The sequence below is a fragment of the Mytilus galloprovincialis genome, chromosome 1 (assembly GCF_965363235.1).
Source record: "Mytilus galloprovincialis chromosome 1, xbMytGall1.hap1.1, whole genome shotgun sequence".
NCBI lineage: Eukaryota > Metazoa > Mollusca > Bivalvia > Mytilida > Mytilidae > Mytilus > Mytilus galloprovincialis.
This window is the reverse complement of record NC_134838.1, coordinates 20,402,742-20,424,822: the sequence shown is the minus strand read 5'-3', so window position 1 is coordinate 20,424,822 and position 22,081 is coordinate 20,402,742. Positions and strand designations below refer to the sequence as shown.

The following is a 22,081-nucleotide window of genomic DNA, read 5'->3' as shown; positions in this document are numbered from 1 at the left end:
TTTTCACATGAACTTTGTCATGTTTTTTATTGTGAATTGTTCACATGAATTTCACTGAAATTAGATTGTTTTTAACATGTTTAAAGTAAATTAAGATTTTCAATGGAATACATGTCTTGCAAGGTATAAGATGTTGATAAACAATTTTAATTTTTTAATTTTTAATTTAATTTTTTTTTTATGTGAATTTCACGTGAATAATCTATCGTAAAAATCATGTGAAAAATTAAATTTAACTTCATGTCACCAAAATTTGCCTGTGTAATTTACACATGTGTTACACATGCGTTTTACTATACATGTGTTACACATGCAAATATCGCATGTGTCACATGCGTTATCCAACACATGCGTGACACAGGTGTATTTCTGACACATGTGATTCACATGCGTGTGTTACGCATGTGAACACATGTGTACAACACATGATTCCCATGCGTGGCAAGAAACATGTGTATTACGCATGTAACACATCTGTGACACATGCATTTTTAGGCACATGCGTGACACATGTGTGGCATTTTTGCCCTAGTAGTGTAACTGGTTCAGGGTGGAAAGTACCACTTTCACACAACTAATATAAAGAATACTTTACTTACTAGATAATTCTCTAGTGTAACTGGTTCTGGGTGGAAAGTACCACTTTCACATAGCTAATATAAAGAATGCTTTACTTACTAGATAATTCTCTAGTGTAACTGGTTCTGGGTGGAAAATGCCACTTTCACACAGCTAATATAAAGAATACTTTACTTACTAGATAATTCTCTAGTGTAACTGGTTCTGGGTGGAAAATGCCACTTTCACACAACTAATATAAAGAATACTTTACTTACTAGATAATTCTCTAGTGTAACTGGTTCTGGGTGGAAAGTACCACTTTCACACAGCTAATATAAAGAATGCTTTACTTACTAGATAATTCTCTAGTGTAACTGGTTCTGGGTGGAAAATGCCACTTTCACACAGCTAATATAAAGAATACTTTACTTACTAGATAATTCTCTAGTGTAACTGGTTCTGGGTGGAAAGTACCACTTTCACACAACTAATATAAAGAATACTTTACTTACTAGATAATTCTCTAGTGTAACTGGTTCTGGGTGGAAAGTACCACTTTCACATAGCTAATATAAAGAATGCTTTACTTACTAGATAATTCTCTAGTGTAACTGGTTCTGGGTGGAAAATGCCACTTTCACACAGCTAATATAAAGAATACTTTACTTACTAGATAATTCTCTAGTGTAACTGGTTCTGGGTGGAAAATGCCACTTTCACACAGCTAATATAAAGAATGGTTTACTTACTAGACAATTATCTAGTGTAACTGGTTCTGGGTGGAAAATGCCACTTTCACACAGCTAATATAAAGAATACTTTACTTACTAGATAATTCTCTAGTGTAAAGTGTTCTGGCTGGAAAGTACCACTTTCACACAGCTAATATAAAGAATGCTTTACTTACTAGATAATTCTCTAGTGTAACTGGTTCTGGGTGGAAAGTACCACTTTCACACAACTAATATAAAGAATGCTTTACGCACAAGATAATTCTCTAGTGTAACTGGTTCTGGGTGGAAAATGCCACTTTCACACAGCTAATATAAAGAATACTTTACTTACTAGATAATTCTCTAGTGTAAAGTGTTCTGGCTGGAAAGTACCACTTTCACACAGCTAATATAAAGAATGCTTTACTTACTAGATAATTCTCTAGTGTAACTGGTTCTGGTTGGAAAGTACCACTTTCACACAGCTAATATAAAGAATGCTTTACTTACTAGATAATTCTCTAGTGTAAAGTGTTCTGGCTGGAAAGTACCACTTTCACACAGCTAATATAAAGAATGCTTTACTTACTAGATAATTCTCTAGTGTAACTGGTTCTGGTTGGAAAGTACCACTTTCACACAGCTAATATAAAGAATGCTTTACTTACTAGATAATTCTCTAGTGTAACTGGTTCTGGGTGGAAAGTACCACTTTCACACAGCTAATATAAAGAATGCTTTACTTACTAGATATTTCTCTAGTGTAACTGGTTCTGGGTGGAAAGTACCACTTTCACACAACTAATATAAAGAATACTTTACTTACTAGATAATTCTCTAGTGTAACTGGTTCTTGGTGGAAAGTACCACTTTCACATAGCTAATATAAAGAATGCTTTACTTACTAGATAATTCTCTAGTGTAACTGGTTCTGGGTGGAAAATGCTGCCTTCATATAACACATATTGTTCTTCTGATATATGAGATTCTGAAAAAATAATACAGCATATTTAACATATATCTAATTCATGTTCTACTCTTTCAGCATACAGTTATTTTATGTTATTTGATCACAATACTAACCATTGGCCAAATTCAAGGGTCCAGAAATGGTCATATTTTCCTGTCATGGTTAATTATTAAAGGTCTTGACTGAAATGTATCATTTGGTGTGGGTCAAGAATTTTTTTAAATAAAAATTTACAAAGATCAGACATAGTTATCAGCATCCTTTTGTCAAATGTTGCATTTTTATTTGAAAGTTGCAAATAAATGTTTATATTAAAACTGCAACTCAGTATTGTATTATAATTCACACAGAAAAAGTACCTTTATCAAATGTATCCTCATCTTCTATTCCTTTAATTTGAGGACAAACTGAAAAACAATAACAAATTTAATCTAAAGTACAACCTGTAAAAATATATCAAATCTATGTAGTTAAATGTTTGAAATATTCTGTAAAAGTTCATTTGAAAATGAGGAAGCATTTCAGGAAGTGTTGTGAATACAAGATGTCCTCTTGAACCCTCTTTCATAATATATTGTAAAATCTGGTTTGATAAAGTTAACCAAAAATTCATTTGGATTCAAACTTACTTTAGGAAGTGCATAAATTCATAGGTATTAAAAATTTTCCAAAGTATGTTTATTCATGAATTCAATTTCAATTTCAGTTTCAGTTTGTTGTGCTACATAAAACTTCATTGTATTAGGCCTTGCACAAAACAATTTTGACATCAACTGAAAAATATTGATTTCATTGAATATTCTGAAAAAATTTGACGAATGGATTAATCGTGATATCCATGGAAATCTGTACCCCATTTCAAAAAGGATTCCACATTAATCATGATAACTTAAAGGAATAAATGAAGGGAATCCCAAGATATTAGCCATTGCGTAGAATGTTTTGGTTGATTTGATTTGAAACACTCCTTGTTAATTAAAAAAACTACTTTCATAGTATACATCTACATAATATATCAATATGTTTGTAACATAAATATTCCTGTAATCTCATCTCATTCCATTTATGTAAACTAACCTTTACTGCGATCTATTATATACAGATGATTTTTGAAAGCCACCAGCATATTGGCGAGGTTGTCAAGGAAGCATGCTGATGACAAGGTGGCTCCCTCATCATCTAAACAAATCTCTCGGAGTAAAACTTTAAACTCATCCCAGATTCTAATCATTCCATTATCACTGAAATAAATGGCGAATATGGTATCAATTCCATGTAAAGATTGTATAAGAGCCACTAAATTTATTACAAAAACATTAAAATTTAAAATATGTTGCATGATGCAGACTATGTTTAAACAATTCAGTGTCATAAAGTAAAAATTACAAACAGTGGATTTATTTCAAATAGCCAAAATTCTATATTTTCTCTGGATGCCTCACTGTTGACAAGCAAGTTATCATTTAATTTCAATGAACTACTCAGAACACTTCACCACCAAGGCTCCTCCCTTTCCTTTGATTGATTGATAGATTAACTGGTGTTAAACACCACTTTCAACGCTATTGTGTGATTTCTACTGACCTTTGTTAGGAAAACTGACAATCCTAGTTAATTAAAATTGGAGTCAAGGGCACCTGCAACGAGCAGGATTTGACTCAAGTGTTGTAAGGCTAGTGATCAACATAGGTGAATTACATCAACCACTTGTCCCTTCCTTTTGAAGTGTGATACCTGTTTATAATTACTTACCTACATGAGCAGAATATTTTCATGTTTAATGATCCATCCACTGATACAATCTTACTTCTGTGCTCTACTTGTTTCTTAGGAATGATATCTTCTCTTTTAGGTTCCTCTGTTTAAAATAATGAACAATTTTTTATTATATTGTTTATTTTGCACATTTTCAAATCTTACATAATTTTATGTTTGTTTTGTGTAAAAATATCACTGAATGAATGGTGAAGCTACATAATATATTGTCAAAAAGTTTAACCAAATGCACATGATGACAATCAATTCTGCCTCATAAGAGTTGTTTAAAAATATGATTAAAGATGTGCGAGTATGGTGCAAAATGATGATGATAGTCAAAGTCCCATAACTAGCAGAAACTATCAAATGAAATTGAGTATATAGTATTGTCAAAAACACATGATGACTATGAATCCTATTAAGTATTAAGGCTTTCAAGGAAACTGAGAAGTTGCATTTGAATTTGTCATTACCAAAAAATAGCAAGTCCCACAACTCTGCAGTAGAGTATTATATACTACACATGATGACAAACAATAATACCACAGATGACATTATATACTACACATGATGACATTATATACTACACATGATGACAAACAATCGTACCATGAATGACCACATTTTCAGAAAATTTGCTGAGAGGAGTTGCACTAGAACAAACATAAAGCTGAAAACAAGTTTACAAGATGAAAACAGATGGATAAATATATGCATGAACTATTTTACATTGGACACATTCCTGCCTGAAAAGTTGTGTTTGCATAATAAACTAGAGGCTCTAAAGAGCCTGTGTCGCTCACCTTGGTCTATGTGCATATTAAACAAAGGACACAAATGGATTCATGACAAAATTGTATTTTGGTGATGGTGATGTGTTTGAAGTTCTTACTTAACTGAACGTTCTTGCTTCTTAAAATTATATCTATAATGAACTTTGCTCATTAGTAATAGAGAAAAATATTTGGTAAAAATTTACATAAATTTACCAAATCAATGAAAATTGTTAAAAATCGACTATAAAGGTCAATAACTCCTTAAGGGGTCAATTGACCATTTATGTCATGTTGACTTATTTGTAGATCTTACTTTGCTGAACATTATCGCTGTTTACAGTTTATCGCTATCTATAATAGTATTCAAGATAATAAGGCCACGGTTTTTTAATTTGTTGGTTTACGGATTTTCTCCATGAAAAAGTCGGGTCGGTCGGTCGGGAAAAAAAAAAAAAAAATACCTTTCAAGACAGAAAACGGATATGCAAAATAAATATATATTTCACCTTTCTAATAATATGTTTGTTATCCTATTTTGTCATCATTTCTTAAATTTTAGTTTAATGAAATATTATTGCTCAGTTGTAATAAAAATTGCATGACATTGCCTAATAATTTCCCGTAAAAAAGGGGGTGCACGGACAAAGACGTAATTAAATTTCATAAAGGAAGACAGCTCTTAATCAATTCCAGAAAACTTGGTGAATAATGATCTTCAAGAACGAAAACTGATAAAGAAATAAATGTAAAAGCGTGGTAAGAAAATAATTTTCAACACACGCGTCAAAAACGTAATAGACTCGTCCACTGGAAAAAACGAGAATATCGGGTTAATCTGTTGTCACGCATTCCCGTTTTTATCCAAATGGACGAAATTTTTTTATTATCTATGAAACAAGAAAATTTTAAATGATCTGTTAATATTCAGTACTTTAACTTGATGTCCTGAACTTCCACCTGTCCACATTTGGACAAGTCTATTTCTATGAGAAGATGCATCTTACGGACTGTTGACAAATAAGAGAAACGAACTTATTGTGTAATTGGTTTTAAACACGGGTTTCGTTCCACAAAAATATTTGTCCAAACGACATGTCAAGGTCATTAATAATTGATTTATCTATTTTTAGAAACGTAAACTGGAAGTTTCATTTTTTCACAACAGAAAGTGTTATCAATTCTGTTAGTGATTAATGCATTTCATTTTATAAAAAAAAGGCTAATTTATTTATTTTTCAGGGATAATGCATTTGTTAGGGTCGGCGGGAATGAAAAAGCATGAAAAGTCAATTTTATTTTTATTCTGGAAATAGGCAAAATCAGGTCGGCGAGTCCGTAAACCAACAAATTAAAAAATCCTGGCCTAACCAAAAACGGCAAAATTTCTTTAAAGATTACCAATTGGAAGGCAGCAACCCAACACCCGGTTGTCCAATTCATTTAAATATTTCAGGGCAGATATATATTGACTTGATAACAAGTTAACTCCTTGTCAGATTTGCTCTAAATGATTTGGTTTCAGAGTTATAAGCCAAAATCTACATTTTACCCCTGTTCTATTTTTAGCCGTGGTGGCCATCTTGATTGGATGGCCAGGTCATCGGACACATTTTTCAAACAAGATACCCCAAAGATGATTGTGGCCAAGTAGTTTCAGAGGAGAAGATTTTTGTAAAAGATAACTAAGATTTACTAAAAATGGTTAAAAATTGACTATAAAGGGCAATAACTCCTATAGGGGTCAACTGACCATTTCGGTCATGTGACTTATTTGTAAATCTTCCTTTGATGAACATTATTGCTGTCTACAGTTTATCTCTATCTATAATAACATTCAAGATAATAACCAAAAACAGCAAAATTTCCTCAAAATTACCAATTCAGGGGCAGCAACCCAACAACGGGTTGACTGATTCATCTGAAAATTTCAGGGCAGATAGATCTTGACCTGATAAACATTTTACCCCCTGTCAGATTTCCTCTAAATGTTTTGGTTTTTGAGTTATAAGCCAAAAACTGCATTTTACCCCTATGTTCTATTTTTAGCCGTGGCAGCCATATTGGTTGGTTCACCGGGTCATGCCACACATTTTTTTAACTAGATACCCAAAAGATGATTGTGGCCAAGTTTGGATTAATTTGGCCTATTAGTTTCAGAGGAGAAGATTTTTGTAAAAGATTACTTAGATTTATGAAAAATGGTTAAAAATTGACTATAAAGGGCAATAACTCCTAAATTTCAGGGCAGATAGATCTTGACCTGATAAACATTTTTACCCCCATGTCAGATTTCCTCTAAATGCTTTGGTTTTTGAGTTATAAGCCAAAAACTGCATTTTACTCCTATGTTCTATTTTTAGCCGTGGTGGCCATCTTGGTTGGTTGACCGGGTCATCGAACACATTTTTAAAACTAGATAACCCAATGATGATTGTGATCAAGTTTGGTTAAATTTGGCCCAGTGGTTTCAGAGGAGAAGATTTTTGTAAAAGTTAACGACGACGGACGACAGACGACGGACGCCAAGTAAAAACTGCAAAAATTATTCTTAACTAGATATCATTGAGATGGGAGCCATCTCTGTGGGCCCCGCTGTGAATAATGTGCATTAAAGAATTGTATCTTTACCATAGGACATGGGTTTGTCAACTGAAATCAAAGTTTTTGACCTTGACCTTTGACCTAGGAAGTTGTAAATAAATTATGACACACCCTCTGGTGTTGGTTTATAAACATGTCAAGTATAAACTATGAAATGATAACGGTTCTCAAGATATAGAGCGGACACGATCTTTACCATAGGACATGGGGTTGTCAACTGAAACCAAAGTTTTTGACCTTGACCTTTGACCTAGGAAGTTGTACATAAATTATGACATACCCTCTGATATTGGTTTATATACATTTCAGGTATAAACTTTAAAATGATAACGGTTCTCAAGATATAGAGCGGACACAATCTTTACCATAGGACATGGGGTTGTCAACTGAAACCAAAGTTTTTGACCTTGAACTGTGCCCTAGGCAGTCGTTCATAAATTATGACACACCCTCTGGTATTGGTTCATATACATGTCAAGTATAAACTTTGAAATCATAACGGTTCTCAAGATATAGAGCGGACACGATCTTCACCACAGGACACAGGGTTGTCAACTGAAACCAAAGTTTTTTTACCTTGACCTTTGACCTAGGAAGTTGTACATACATCATGACACGTCCTCTGGTGGTGGTTAATAAACATGTAAAGTATAAAGTATGAAATCATAATGGTTCTCTAGATATGGAGCGGACACAAAGTGTTACGGACGGAAGGATGGACGGACGGACGGACGGACAGACTGATCACTATAGGGCGACCCCCCTTTGGCAGGGCCCTAATGAAAATGTATGAAATCATTTCAACAAAATTTGTCTCTTGAAGGGCCATCAGGATTTTCTTATTTTTTTTCACAGTAAAACAAATGTTGAAGAATGTACTTTGACCTATAACAGTTTACTTTTACAAATTGTGACTTCGATAGGGAGTTGTCTCATTGGCACTTACACCACATCTTCTTATATATTTGTACTTTTTGTACCTTTTTCTCTTGTTGACATTAATCATATGGAAGTTCCCATGAACATTTTTGTAATCATACTTACGTTTGGCTTTGAAAAGTCCAGCATCTTCAGCTGGTTCTAATAAATAATAATTCAAATGTCCACTTTCATGACCACTCAAAAATGAGGAATTCTGAAAACAAGCAAATATTATTTAGATACATGAATTAAAAGAAAGGGTCTCAAAAATTATCAACTGTTTTGTTGCACTGTTATAGGAACTATATAATTTTCATATGATTAAGACAAAAACTGATCTTTGCAAATAAACTATTTTTTTCTAACACAGTCACACTTTTTCAGTAAAAAAAAAGGACAAAAACTAAAATACCAAAAATAATAAACTTCCAGGAAAATAGAAACAGAAAGTCTGTAATCAAATAAAAAAATCAAAGATAAAAGATGCTAACAATTCTTGCATAGCTTGTAATATCTACATCACAGTACAATTCATGGCTAAGTTCTAATTGAGGCAGTGTCCAGATCTGTACCATCATCAACTCTTTAGACCGGGATAAAGTTATCAAGGAGTTATGGTTTTCATCATGTGTCATGTCTGATATCTGTAATGAAATGTGACAAAGTTACAATCACAATAATTCAAACTTGCAATTTGAAATTTTTTTACACAAACAGGATTTTTCTCAATATCACAAAAATCAAAATCTCATTTTAATCTAAAATGAAATAACTCAATAATAAATGCACACAACTATTTCTGAATTATAGAACTTTGATTAAATTATAATAAATCCTCTTTCATATTTGTTTTTCCAATTATCTCCCTTTATAGTTTATTCAAATATGATTCAAAGTCAAATCTACCATACATTCTAGAAAATAATCAAGCATATATTTTTATACTGAAAGAATGGTTCGTTCAAGTTTTATTTTAAGTTGTTACCATCAAAAATATAAGGTTATGATAAAGCTGTCCATACATAAAATGTGAAAATAAAACGCATATTTTTTGTTACTTTGTCTTTTTAAAGGCAACGGTTGACATATTTCTTTTAAATTGAAAAAAATTTTTTTTTTATTCCAATCTTTTATGAAACCAAGTTTTATGGTTTTCTTATACAGTGTTAATAGAGGAAAGCATATAGTTTTTATTTTAGATGCAACTCCACTTCTAGACTTCAGAGATTAACTATTAGAATTGATCACCCACAGCAATAAAATTCAGCACTTCAACACATGTTCATTATCGATGACTGTTAATTGACCTTTAGTAGTCTTTTGTGTTTTTTGTCATTAGGTTGCTGTCTGATTGACGTATATCACACATTTCTTTTTATTCATCATTGTACATAAATAAGAAGTGTTTCCCCCTAATACATGTATCACTCAAACATCGTGATTATTTTAATAAGCAATTGTGTTTTTAAAGTAAAAAATAATCATAAATTTTCAAAAACAAACTTTAATCAACAGTATAATTCTTACAGCATCTTTAGAAGCTTTAAATTCCATGTATTTCTGACCAATGATAACAGGATCTGTGAAAAGGACTCTTCCATCCTGAAATAAAAATCATAATTCTATGTAGAAATATAAATTAAATTCTACTATTTCTACAATCTGTCACATCAACAAAATATTACCAGCATTTAAAATATGACAAAATGTAAGAACACTCCAAAATTACATAAAATGTTACAATAATGTTACATTAAATAGAATTTAACCATCCTGAATAATTAAACTCCATCTGGTTAACCAACGCCTGTGTGAATCCTTTCAGTAGAGTTCATTATTATCCAAAGTCATTACTTTCCTGTAAATTTAACTACATTCTCTTATGAAACCCACAACTCAATCACCAAGCAATATTAAAATGAACTATATAACATTAAAACTGTATAACAGGCTATTATGTCAACTTGGAATTATTTTTAATTATGGAATTTGCATACCGGTAATTTCTAGTGCTTGAAATTTTCAATAAATTTATAGTTGGATTATTTAAGTAACCATTACAGCTGCTTGTTATATATCTAGACAAACCTCAAGTCCCATCAGTAAATAGCTATGTCTAATAGGACTACAAAATCCTTCATCAGTCCACATCATGGCTGGACTATTTAGGTTACTGAGACTGGAACAACTTGAAGCTATTTCATTTCCCATACCATTTTCTGTGGCTCTGTGGGCTGGACCTTTTCCTACAGCTGCTACTTTGGGAGACCTAAACATAATAAAACGTCAGATTTATTCATAGTTCATTAACATATTAATTCAAATACCCCCCACAAATACTGTTTCAAAACAGTATTATTTTTTTTTGTATTTGAATGTATATGAAAAATAAATATTCAATGAAAATAGTATATGTATTCAGTATGTCATCAATAGGTCATGTAAAAGTTAGCTTTGTCAAGGAAAAAATGACAATAAAAACAGTCTTTTGTTTAGAAATTCTTATAGGGACACATTTTACATTATTGTAGTAATTAAACCATAATTTTATTATGTTTTGGCCACTGGTCTTCTTCAGTTTCTTTATTTTCCTTCTTAGCTATGTGGTAGACATGTAACTTTTAGACACATTAAAAAAATGATTTAAAACTAATAAACATTTTAGACTGACCTGATAGTTTGTCCATTTCCTTTCATGTCAGCATGCTGCATTCTAAGAACATTTATCTCCCCTATCTTACAACATGGATCAGTCCTGAAAAAAATAAATGCATTATATTGAATTTTCTCCCTTTAAAAGAATAAATGTCTTGTCTCCCCTGAAAACAGTTTGTACATTATATTGCATTGTCTCCCTTGAAAACAGTTTAATACATTATAATGCATAATAGTCCAATGTAAGAAATATTTTTCCATTTTTACAGATTTTGAATTTTGAATATTCGTGTTGATTTTTCTTCACTTTTTCTAATATAAAATACTCATTCCATCAAACATTTCATTGTTTCAAAATAAGCTGGATCTGCAATCATTTTGAGCCTAAAAATTTCTCTCTATAAAAAGAAACATTGAAATCTAGTTTTGAGTTAATTGAATCAGGATCTGAAGGCAATAGATCACTATGGACAAACAAATGGATTTAAATAAATCCCCTGAAAACTCCTTCCTAGGGATAGTAATTTATGGCGGTCATGTTTGGGTTTTTTAACGTTATTATATATGTATGCTTATTTGCTAGTGTAGCAATTACCAACATACTTCTATTGTAATAATACAAACTATAAAAAATTAAATTATATTCTTTGTTAAACATACCTTGCAGTATACACCCAAATTTTTGTGGGATTAATGAGAATGTAAATGGCTGTGAACTCTCGGCTATAACAGACACTAAGAACTTTCTGTAGTGGGAGTAAATCTGGAGGAGGCACTGGTAACATTGTCGTCAAATTCTTCCTGTTTGTTCGGGAAAATAACTTCACACTGAAAAATACAAAGTGGCTATTAACCAAAATGCATGATCTATACTGTTTTTGTATAGCTGTATAGTGTATACCTTATTTAAATTTCAATTACTCTGGATAACAATATGATATTGAACTTTCTAGTTTCATAAATTTATTCTCCATACATTTTTTGCTGTTTTGACATACAACAGAAATTTTTACAAACTTTTTTTTATAATAAGCTTTCTTCATATGTTAAAATACCTTTTATTTTCACAAACTGTTTTCATAGAAACTGTTTAAAACATCCCCTGTTTTCAAAAACACTTTCCATAGTTCATTTATATATTTTGAAGTTTAGTGTGACGCCCATTTTCACTGAACTAGTACACATTTTGTTCAGTGGCCAGCTGAAGACCTACTCCGGGTACGGGTTTGTTTTCACTGTGTTGAAGACAGATTTGTGGCCTCCAGCTATTTTCTGAACTTTGGTCAGGTTATTGTCTCTTTGACACATTCTCCATTTTCATTCTCAATTTTAATAATATGTAAAATACCTGGTATCGTTATAGACTGTTTCCATAGTAAATAAGTAAAATACCTGCTATCATCACAAACAGCCACCACTCTAGTTGTTTTATCCTCAGCGCCAGACAAGTATAGTTTATTAACATTGTTTCTAGCCAAGGCCCAGAACTTAAGAAACTGGTTTGTATGCCATAGAGTAATGCTACGACATGTACTTATATACAGCAGATTATCATCAGTCAGTCCCATCCATAGAAGTCCATCAGAGGAAATGGTAGTGCTAAAAGTCAAAATTAAATTAACTAAATATCACAGCATGCAAAGCCTATAAACCAAACTAAGTACATGAGTCCAAATTGGATAAAAGCTGCTGAATTCAAAGATTAAATGTAAAGGTATGGGCCTAAAAAGTTCAGTAAAACTTGACCCCAATAAATCTCAATCTAAACTGATAGCATGCTACATAGGGTTATGTTTAATATTAAAGGATAAAAATACATCAAATATGGGATTCTAAATAAATTCACATTTCAGTGCTGTTGTTCTATGGTCGCTTTGCATGAAAACAGAATACCCTTCTAAAATTTCAGATTCTAAAATTGGGACTCAAATGTAAAACTACCTGTAACCATTATTGCTCTATATTGTTTCTATTGTGCTATTCTCAGAACAATAGAGTAAGGTATGCGTCTACGTAAATTTATGGGAAACAGATTTATTAAAGTATAGAAAACTTAGTTCTTTTAAATCCCTTATTGACTACTAGAGAGTTCATTGGTTTTTTTCCACTGGAATTATCAAATGTCATCTTGATGTTTTCTCTCTCCATTTAAAAAACAAAATTCAAACTAACAGGTGCTACAGGCCATCTTGAACTTAGTTGGTGGAGTGTTTTTGCTCCATACTGAAAACAGCACTGTTACTATGAGATGTAAAACAGGATAAGAATAATGTCCACTGTTTTTTCTTTGTGTGTTGTGTTATTGTGTCATGAATTGATACACCAGGTCCATTCTGTTACATTAAGATGACTGATTACCTATATAACAGTTCCATTAACATAACTGATTACCTATATAACTGTTCCATTGTATCTAAAGACCAGATCCTGACTGTTCCATCCAAAGATGATGTAATAAACATGGTTTGTGTCTCTGGGTGGAGAACCATTCCAGACACAGCTCTAGAGTGACCAGAAAATGTATGCAGTAGACGTTTGACACTGGAGGCTTTGTTGTCATTTGGATTATCTATCAGACTCCATGCTTTAACTGAAATAGGAAGTAACAATTGAATCTGTAAGCAGGAGTAAGATGAATGATACGAGTCAGATTCAGATGGTGACCTCAGAAGTAGGGAGCATCTTTATGTTAAATCTTGTGAAATCAAAAACAAATCATTTTACAGAACCCATCAAATGATGGAAGCTGCATGAAAATGAATTAACATGATATTGTCCTGTGAAAGCATTAATATAAGCTGTTCAACATTAAGCATCCATTCAAGCAATATTACAAAGATATATTAGAATCATATTCAAAACAGTGTAGTTGTGGCCATTGATTGACGACCTTAAGTTATCCCATTGACTGGGGCAGATTAGATGAAGGTTTGTCTGTAACGACCGCTGCTCACTATGTACTTGTTAAAGACACTTAAACTGTGGGGTCACAAAAGGTTCTCAACATTTAAATAAAGTAATTAGAAAAACTAATCAGGAATAACACGATGTTTTGATTTGTATCATAATATAAATCAAAACATAAAGTTATTACTGAATAATTTTTCGAATTATTTTAATATTAAAGGAACCTTTGGTGACCCACAGCTTAATTCTATAATAAGTAAGTAGTGAGCAGTGGTCGTTACAGACAAACGTTCACATAATCTGCCCCAGTCAATGGGATAATTTAAGGTTGCCAATCAATGGCCACAGCTACAAGGTTTTGAATATGATTCTAAAGGCCACCAAACCTTATAATCTTATGAAAGGACTTGCATTGTAAGGGTTCACATGATGCCTGTTACTGCAGCTGAAGTGGATTTTGCTTTGTCCACCTGAGCACCTGGTGAGCAAAATGCCTAGCTTGTCTACTCTGTCCACCCAAAGGAGTGGGCATGCAATTTCTTGCAAATACAATTAATTGAAAAAAGCAGATAAGTAAAAGTAATCAATATTTTTACCCCAAAAAAATATAGCTAGAGTTGGCACTCTTGGACTACACTGGGCAGGTGGAAAAGGCAAAATCAACAAGGGCTGTTGTGTCTATATCATGAAACAGCCTGTAGTATTAGAGGCTTGACTAGTTGACATTCATGGGTTATTTATAAAAACAAGAGTGCACACGCTGAAATGTCTCGCCTTCTATACTAATCATTGACATTATGTTGATAGTCCTAAGTATAAAGCTAAGCTTTATTACAACTGTCACATAAACTTAACATTAACCAAGATAACTAAACAAAGACCAATGAACCTTGAAAAAGAGGTCCAGGTCAGATGAACCATGCCAGGCAGACAGGTACAGCTAACAATGCTTCTATACAACATATATAGTTGACACATTACTTATAGTTTAAGAAAAATAGACCAAAACACAAAAACTTAACACTGTGCAATGAACCGTGAAAATGAGGTCACGGTTAAATAAAACCTGCTCGACTGACATAAAGATCATAAAATATTTCCATACACCAAATATAGTTGACCTATGGCATATAGCATTAGATAAAAAGACCAAAACTCAAAAACTTAACTTTGACCACTGAACCATGAAAATGAGGTCAAGGTCACATGACATCTGCCCGCTAGACATGTACACTTAACAATCATTCCATACAACAAATATAGTAGACCTATTGCATATGGTATGAGAAAAACAGACCAAAACACAAAAATTTAACTATAACCACTGAACCATGAAAATGAGGTCAAGGTCAGATGACACCTGCCAGTTGGACATGTACACCTTACAGTCCTTCCATACACCGAATATACTAGCCCTATTGCTTATAGTATCTGAGATATGGACTTGACCACCAAAACTTAAAGGTGAAATGCAAAGGTAGAAAAAAAAATTGAGGAAAAGGTGTAAATCGCAAGAATTTAGGTTTAAAATGTTGAAATTTATATTTATACAATAATTCCAAACCTCGTTGGTACTAAAAATAACAAGTAAATATTGGTGTCGAAAAATACGGGAAATACCAACCTTGTTTATCTCCCTTTATTTCCTTCTCGCTGTGACGTCATATGAGTCCTTTGTTACATTGGTATCGAATACATGTGTTAGAACGTAAACTTGTAAACAACGTTAACCGGCTATGGTGTTTTGTGTTGCATACAACTGTAATACTGGATCAGGTCAGGGATTATGTTTGTTTACATTTCCGATAGACCAATAAAGACGAAAGAGTTGGACACGAAAGGTGAAGAGGCAGAATTAAACTTCGTTCAATGGAACATTCCAGATTATGACCCCAAACACTTTTGATTTTGATCAATTTGTTATTGATGCAAGGATTGCCTCGTTCATGACAAAGTCACATTGACACCAAAACAGAATAAGACTGAAAGCAAATGTTTTTATTAATTATGACAAGACGGCAAGAACAGACTTCTGCCCTTCCTGCAGGGAGCCAGCCCAAGTATGCATCTAGAACACATATAGCCATAGGAAAACGACGGAGATTAGAATAGAGGTATATCTATATTACAAAGTAATATATTTCATTATTCGTAAGGCATATATGGTTCTTAAATAAAGGCAGGGTAGGCATCATTTGTGTTTATAATTTGCCGGGTTAGGATTATTTTTATTGGAGCTCGATCTACATAGACTGGGACCATGTACAGTTTAAACTGTATATTTTAACTTCGAGGCTCTAAAATGTAACATTGTTTAGAAGTCATAGTAGACCTGCATCGTGACCTGCATAAAGTGAATGAACACAAGTGTGTCACTTGCAGTTTCATGTAATACAGACCAAATACAGGCATTTGAAATGTTTTCTAAGACTGATAACAAAATAGTGGTAGGTTTGAAAGTCAATCACTGATCTTTTTCTATAAAAGGGGGAGGGGCTTATATATACCAGGAAAACATTAAACCTTCAAAAAATAGTTTGCTGTTAGGTTGCTGTCTCATTTATGTATATATAGTATTAAAAAAATATATAAGGGTTCCGCGGAACACAGTGTCTCGCCTACTTTTGCTGTTAATTGCAGACTCGACAAAAAGGAGGGAAAAAATTATTAAAAAATCCACTTGATTCTATCTTTATATTGTGAGCAGCTTCTGTCCAAGTTTGGTACAGTGTACACAGTAGCGGATCCAGAGAGGGGCGTACAGGGCGTACGCCCCCCCCCTTTTTTGATTGGACTTTTTTTTCTTTTTTTTTGAAAAATGATTAATCAGACTACTAGACTTTGTGACCATTGCCATTTCCCGTGTAATCTTTATGCGACAATTCTTTACTTAATAAAGATATTTTTCGCTGGTATTTAATGATCGTGTCAAAAGAAAAATCACAAAAATCCTGAACTCCGAGGAAAATACAAAACGGAAAGTCCATTATCAAATGGCAAAATCAAATTATAAAACACAACAAACGAATGGACAACTGTCATATTCCTGACTTGGTACAGGCAATGTAGAAAATGGTGAATTGAACCTGTTTTTTTTTTAGCGCTAAGCCTTTAATTTGTATGACAGTCGCATCAAAACATGGGATTCGCTATGGTGGTGTTGACCAGTTCGTCGAAAAAACGTCACCCAGCCGTTTTGAAATTCAAATTACAGTAACACATTGCATAGTCTGAGCATAATAATCATGTCACCTTCAAAGCGATACAGGATTGAACAAGACCGTATTGACTTCTATTTCACAATTCCACAAAACAGAAAGGTTTACTCTGTTACACTCTCCGATGATGAAAAAGTTCCATTGGTTTGAGGAGGCAGTCTGAGATATTTGACTCTGATTTTTGCCTTAAACAAAAATTCTGGCCGTATCTGGATTAAAAAAAATAATCTTGTCTACTTTTTCGCTATTAGAAACGAAAATTTCCAACAGAATAATATAGCCGATAGCATTAAATGAACATGATGAATAAAAAACGGGCGTATTTTTTGGGGCCGGGCGTTTGAATGTCTGTTTCGCTGAACCGATATATTGAATACTTTTTTCAAGACCAGGGCTGCAACCTGCCAACTGGATGGGGCCTTTATGTCTCTATTTGTCGACCGTCATTCATAAATTCGCTGTCATTACAAACTCATTCGTAGCCTTTTGGTTGATTTGGAATCCCTCACTTCCCTTAAGTTTGTTTGGTGAAACATATATCAACCAAACATTTGGATAAAAATGCTTGTTTGTCTTTTTTATCTCATGTCGGTGGTATTGTAAATTTCATCGAATAGCCTGGCGTAAATATTGTTTACAACAAGAATCAAAAATGTCCAACTCTTACACTATACAGCAACATTAAAATATACATGTCCCACGTCAGGAACCGTTTAAAAAAGTACATTTAACACTTATTTTATGTTTTTTAGCCCGAAAAAGGTCTCAAAAATTCCCCCCCCCCCCTTTTTCTAAATTTCTGGATCCACCCCTGGTACAACAAGGCTGTATACAACTATCAAGTCAATTTACAGAATTTAAGAATGAACCTAAGCCAACTTTGTATGGCAATCATTAAACACGCCCCCCCCCCCCCCCCTTCATAAAAAAAGAATAAGAAGAATTAGGAAAGAAAAAGAAAAGATAATTGGATTCAAAGATATATAAGACTTTTTTTTATTAGTTGTCAGTAACTGTCAGTACTCTCAGATCAGTAATTAGTCTTTTTGTTGTTGGGATATACGGTCATGTCCTCTCTGTGTCAGGAGCCTGTAATTCAGTGGATGTTGTTTGTTAATTTGTTAAATATTTGTTTTTCGTTCATTTTTTGTACATAAATTAGGCCATCAGTTTTCTCTTTTGAATTGTTTTACATTTGTCAATGGGACCTTCTATAGCTTACTATGTGGTATGGGCTTTGCTCATTGTTGAAGGCTGTACGATGACCTATAGTTGTTAATTTCTATGATATTTTGTCTTTTCTGGAGAGTTGTCTTATTGGAAATTATACCAGATCTTCTATTTTTATATTCATTCCTGCTTTATTTATAGTTTCTCTTGTTTTTGTTCACATGTCTATGACAGTAGTAGATGGGCATTATGTTTTCTAGTCAGTCACATTAATTTGAAACTGATTAATTAACACATATAGAAATAAGAAGATGAGATACATGTATGATTTCCAATGAGACATCTCTCCACCAGAGACTAAATGATGCAGAAAGTACATATTATGGTGTTATCATTTAAACAAATCCATTAGGAGTCTGGCATCCAATGAAAGTTGTCCATAATTATTAACCATGCTGAAAGATTCAAGCTATGTTGTTCCTATGCAAATCAAATTGTTTTTTCAATTGAACAAGACTAATTCTCTTTTTATTTATTTTTAAAGGTAATGTGCATGAACTTATGGAAGTATCCTTCATACAAAAGTGGCTTAGATATACATTTGTAGCAGCAGTTGATAAAAGACTGGCTGAGCCACCTCTAGTAGCAAATCAGGCAAACAGACAAGAAAGGGAGACCACTTATAAATAAATTAAACAATGAATAAATGTGATAAAATTTTATTATCAATATAGTTAATATAATTTGACTCTTTGTGTGGTCATTAGGGCTATTTAAAGTTTGTTAATTGTTCAACTTGGAACTGTTCCCTTATTTTGCAAACAACACCTGATGGCAACACCACTTGTATATTTCTCCTAGTACATGGTAAATCTTCTTTGTGACAAATATCTGTTATTTCTGAAAACAAAAAACTATTCAGTAAGACATGTGAAAACTTATTTTAAAAATGAAATTTTACAAAGTGTCTTAGTTATTTTTGTTTGGTTGCTATCCAATATATGTATATCCCACATCTTCTTTATTCATACATATTTAGTAGTAAAAATCATATGGCTGTTTATTTACTCTTTTGAAACTTGATAAGGATTTAAAAATCAAGTACAAAATCTTACTTTAATTATCAACTGTAATCTTATTATAGCTCGAGTAGGGAAGTAGTGGAATGGGTGTCAATGAGACAACAATACACAAGAGGCCAAATGGCACAGAAATTATATACAAAATTTACATTTACTGGTGCTTCTGAAATAGCTGCTGGTATAAAAATCTATGAAAACTGAACATGAATTGCTCTGTATGCATCAGTCTCTGTACCAGTCACAAATAAATGCAAGTGATATTCATTGTTTGTAATTGAATTTGTATGTTAAAAACCTAATCACAGAAAATTAACTCCTTGTCTTTAAATATTAACAATACAACAGTTTGTCATTAGGAGACCAAGAAATGGGAACTTTCCAGAAAACTAGATTCCATACAGGGTAATTGACAGGTTTGTGTTGGCAAAATAAAAGAATATAGTCATTTAAGTAGTACAAGTTAGTGTATAATGAGGGGTTACTTGCTACTGGCATAATTAAGCAATGTGACAATATACTTACTCATGAATCATATGATTTGGATTAAATGGATTAGTTCTTGAAGGTATTCACCCATGTACAATGTATTCATAATACAACATGCACAAGAAGGTATTGTTTGGGTTGGACAAAATCAATCAATCAAAAGGGATATAAGTATATCAACTCTACAAGAGCTTAACCCAATTAACTTGGGCTTTATCATGTTTATCATGTACAATGTACATGTGTCATGTGTATTACAAATGTAATACTGTTACAAAGTGCAATTGATTACAAACAAAGCCATGACTTTCCTTAACAAGTTTTCTAAATACTTTGATATTTATGAGATGGAGTTTATAGAGAGAATCGCTCTGTTCAAGCAAATTAATAAGCATAAATGCAACAGTCTCTTACTGTAGCAAGTTTGCCATATATGTTGATCAATCATCATGTATTGAATTTAAAATAAGAGAGAAATATATTTTCTTAATTTATTCCATTCACAACTTAAACAGTAAAAATTCATTTAAACGAATCAACATGATCAAACATGCACCCACCCTCCCCATGTGTTGATATATATATACAAGTACATCACACCAGAGACATACACAAATGTACATGTATGAATTTTTTAAGATATTTCACCAACTCATGTATTAAAGTACTGTAAATGTGCAAATTTGTTTAAAATTAGGACTGACTAGTGACTATAAATATAATTTATTCAGAGGTGTTCAATAATTCATGACAAAAACTGTCTACATATATATAATATATAGTGCACACATGTAGATTCACTGTACAAATTACCACACACAACTGCTTTTGTTTATATTACCCACTATATTGTAATAAATACATTGTACATGTAATGATGTATATCATACAGAGAGGGAAGAATTGATAGTATCATTTGAAGACATTTCCATTTCAGGCCTTCTTTTTCAATCAAATCAAACAAAATCTCCCCCCCCCCCCCCTTTTTTCCTTTTTATCTCAACTTTAATTAAAGAGGGGTGAGCAGGAGTCTTAAAAACTCTTTTGATAATTTTCCTCTTCCCTTACCCATCCAATTCCATCTCCCTACTCCCCCTCAATTTTGCATGTTCCCTGCCAACCCCTCCCTCAACAGCTAAAGGTCGCAATGTACATTAACTGTGTTTACCAACCTACTTATATCAATATTATATGATTACAAAAATTTGTCCGAGATGACTATGACGTCCAACGGCTGTTTTGCCAGACAAACTGTGGTCGTGCCGAGGGCCCAAGCTTGTCTCTCGATGTCTGACAGAACAGCCGTTGGATGTCAGAGTAATCTCGGACTCACAAAAAGTATGCCGAAATACATTATTTTACTATCTAATTTACTCACCATGAGAGCTTGAAGCCGACAGGCTGTTAAAGATCTATTTCGTTTCCATCTTCACCATCGGATGTAGAAAATGTTGGCTTCTTTATCCAGTTACCGATTCAGCACCGGCAATCCTCTGGCTCTGACTTACAGGTTCATACATGTATGATTGAACTGACATAGTTAGTTTAACCTTGGGAATGTCTATCTGTTCACATTCATCGTCTGTGAATCGATAGTCCATAGTTGTATCGTTGTATTGTGGTTCACATATTCGCGGCCATGCTTGTTTGTTTACATAATGAGAGGACACATATGACGTCACCAGCATTCCGGAACAAAGGGAGATAATCATGTTGCACTTTCCCCGACGAACCATGAAGTTACCTGTTTTATAGGTATAACGAGGACACACAAACGACTACCAATATTTTTTTTAATATTTATTTTAACCAATTTATTAAAATATGAAACAAAAAAAGTTTTTAAAAACCTTTGCATTTCACCTTTAACCTTGTTCACTGATCCATGAAATGAGGTCGAGGTCAAGTGAAAACTGTCTGACAGACACGAGGACCTTGCAAGGTACGCACATATCAAATATAGTTATTCTATTACTTATAATAAGAGAGAATTCAACATTACAAAAAATTTGAATTTTTTTTCAAGTGGTCACTGAACCATGAAAATGAGGTCAAGGACATTGGACATGTGACTGACGGAAACTTCGTAACATGAAGTATCTATATACAAAGTATGAAGCATCCAGGTCTTCCACCTTCTAAAATATAAAGCTTTTTAGAAGTGAGCTAACGCCGCCGCCGGATCACTATCCCTATGTCGAGCTTTCTGCAACAAAAGTTGCAGGCTCGACAAAAATTACAAGCATATATTCAAACTGAAGTC

General features: G+C 33.0%; 1 protein-coding gene and 1 long non-coding RNA gene across 7 annotated transcripts in view; both read right to left on the bottom strand.

Moving 5' to 3' along the window:
* LOC143068605 (uncharacterized) overlaps positions 1-22,081 on the bottom strand; it is an 83,482-nt gene that overhangs the window by 50,619 nt on the left and 10,782 nt on the right. For all 6 annotated transcript variants that reach the window (XM_076242826.1, XM_076242803.1, XM_076242807.1 and 3 more), the window contains exons 9-20: positions 13,347-13,545; positions 12,348-12,554; positions 11,616-11,783; positions 10,972-11,055; positions 10,389-10,569; positions 9,828-9,902; positions 8,792-8,944; positions 8,424-8,514; positions 3,997-4,102; positions 3,322-3,485; positions 2,604-2,651; positions 2,180-2,262 (exon numbers count right to left, since the gene is read on the bottom strand). In XM_076242826.1, coding sequence (XP_076098941.1) covers positions 2,180-2,262; positions 2,604-2,651; positions 3,322-3,485; positions 3,997-4,102; positions 8,424-8,514; positions 8,792-8,944; positions 9,828-9,902; positions 10,389-10,569; positions 10,972-11,055; positions 11,616-11,783; positions 12,348-12,554; positions 13,347-13,545 — 1,559 coding nt within the window. The remainder of the gene's footprint in view (positions 1-2,179; positions 2,263-2,603; positions 2,652-3,321; positions 3,486-3,996; positions 4,103-8,423; positions 8,515-8,791; positions 8,945-9,827; positions 9,903-10,388; positions 10,570-10,971; positions 11,056-11,615; positions 11,784-12,347; positions 12,555-13,346; positions 13,546-22,081) is intronic.
* Positions 18,954-21,536, bottom strand: LOC143068558 (uncharacterized). Its single transcript, XR_012976195.1, has 2 exons — positions 21,197-21,536; positions 18,954-19,150 (listed from the first exon to the last, which is right to left on the bottom strand). It is a non-coding gene; the product is annotated as an uncharacterized LOC143068558 (long non-coding RNA).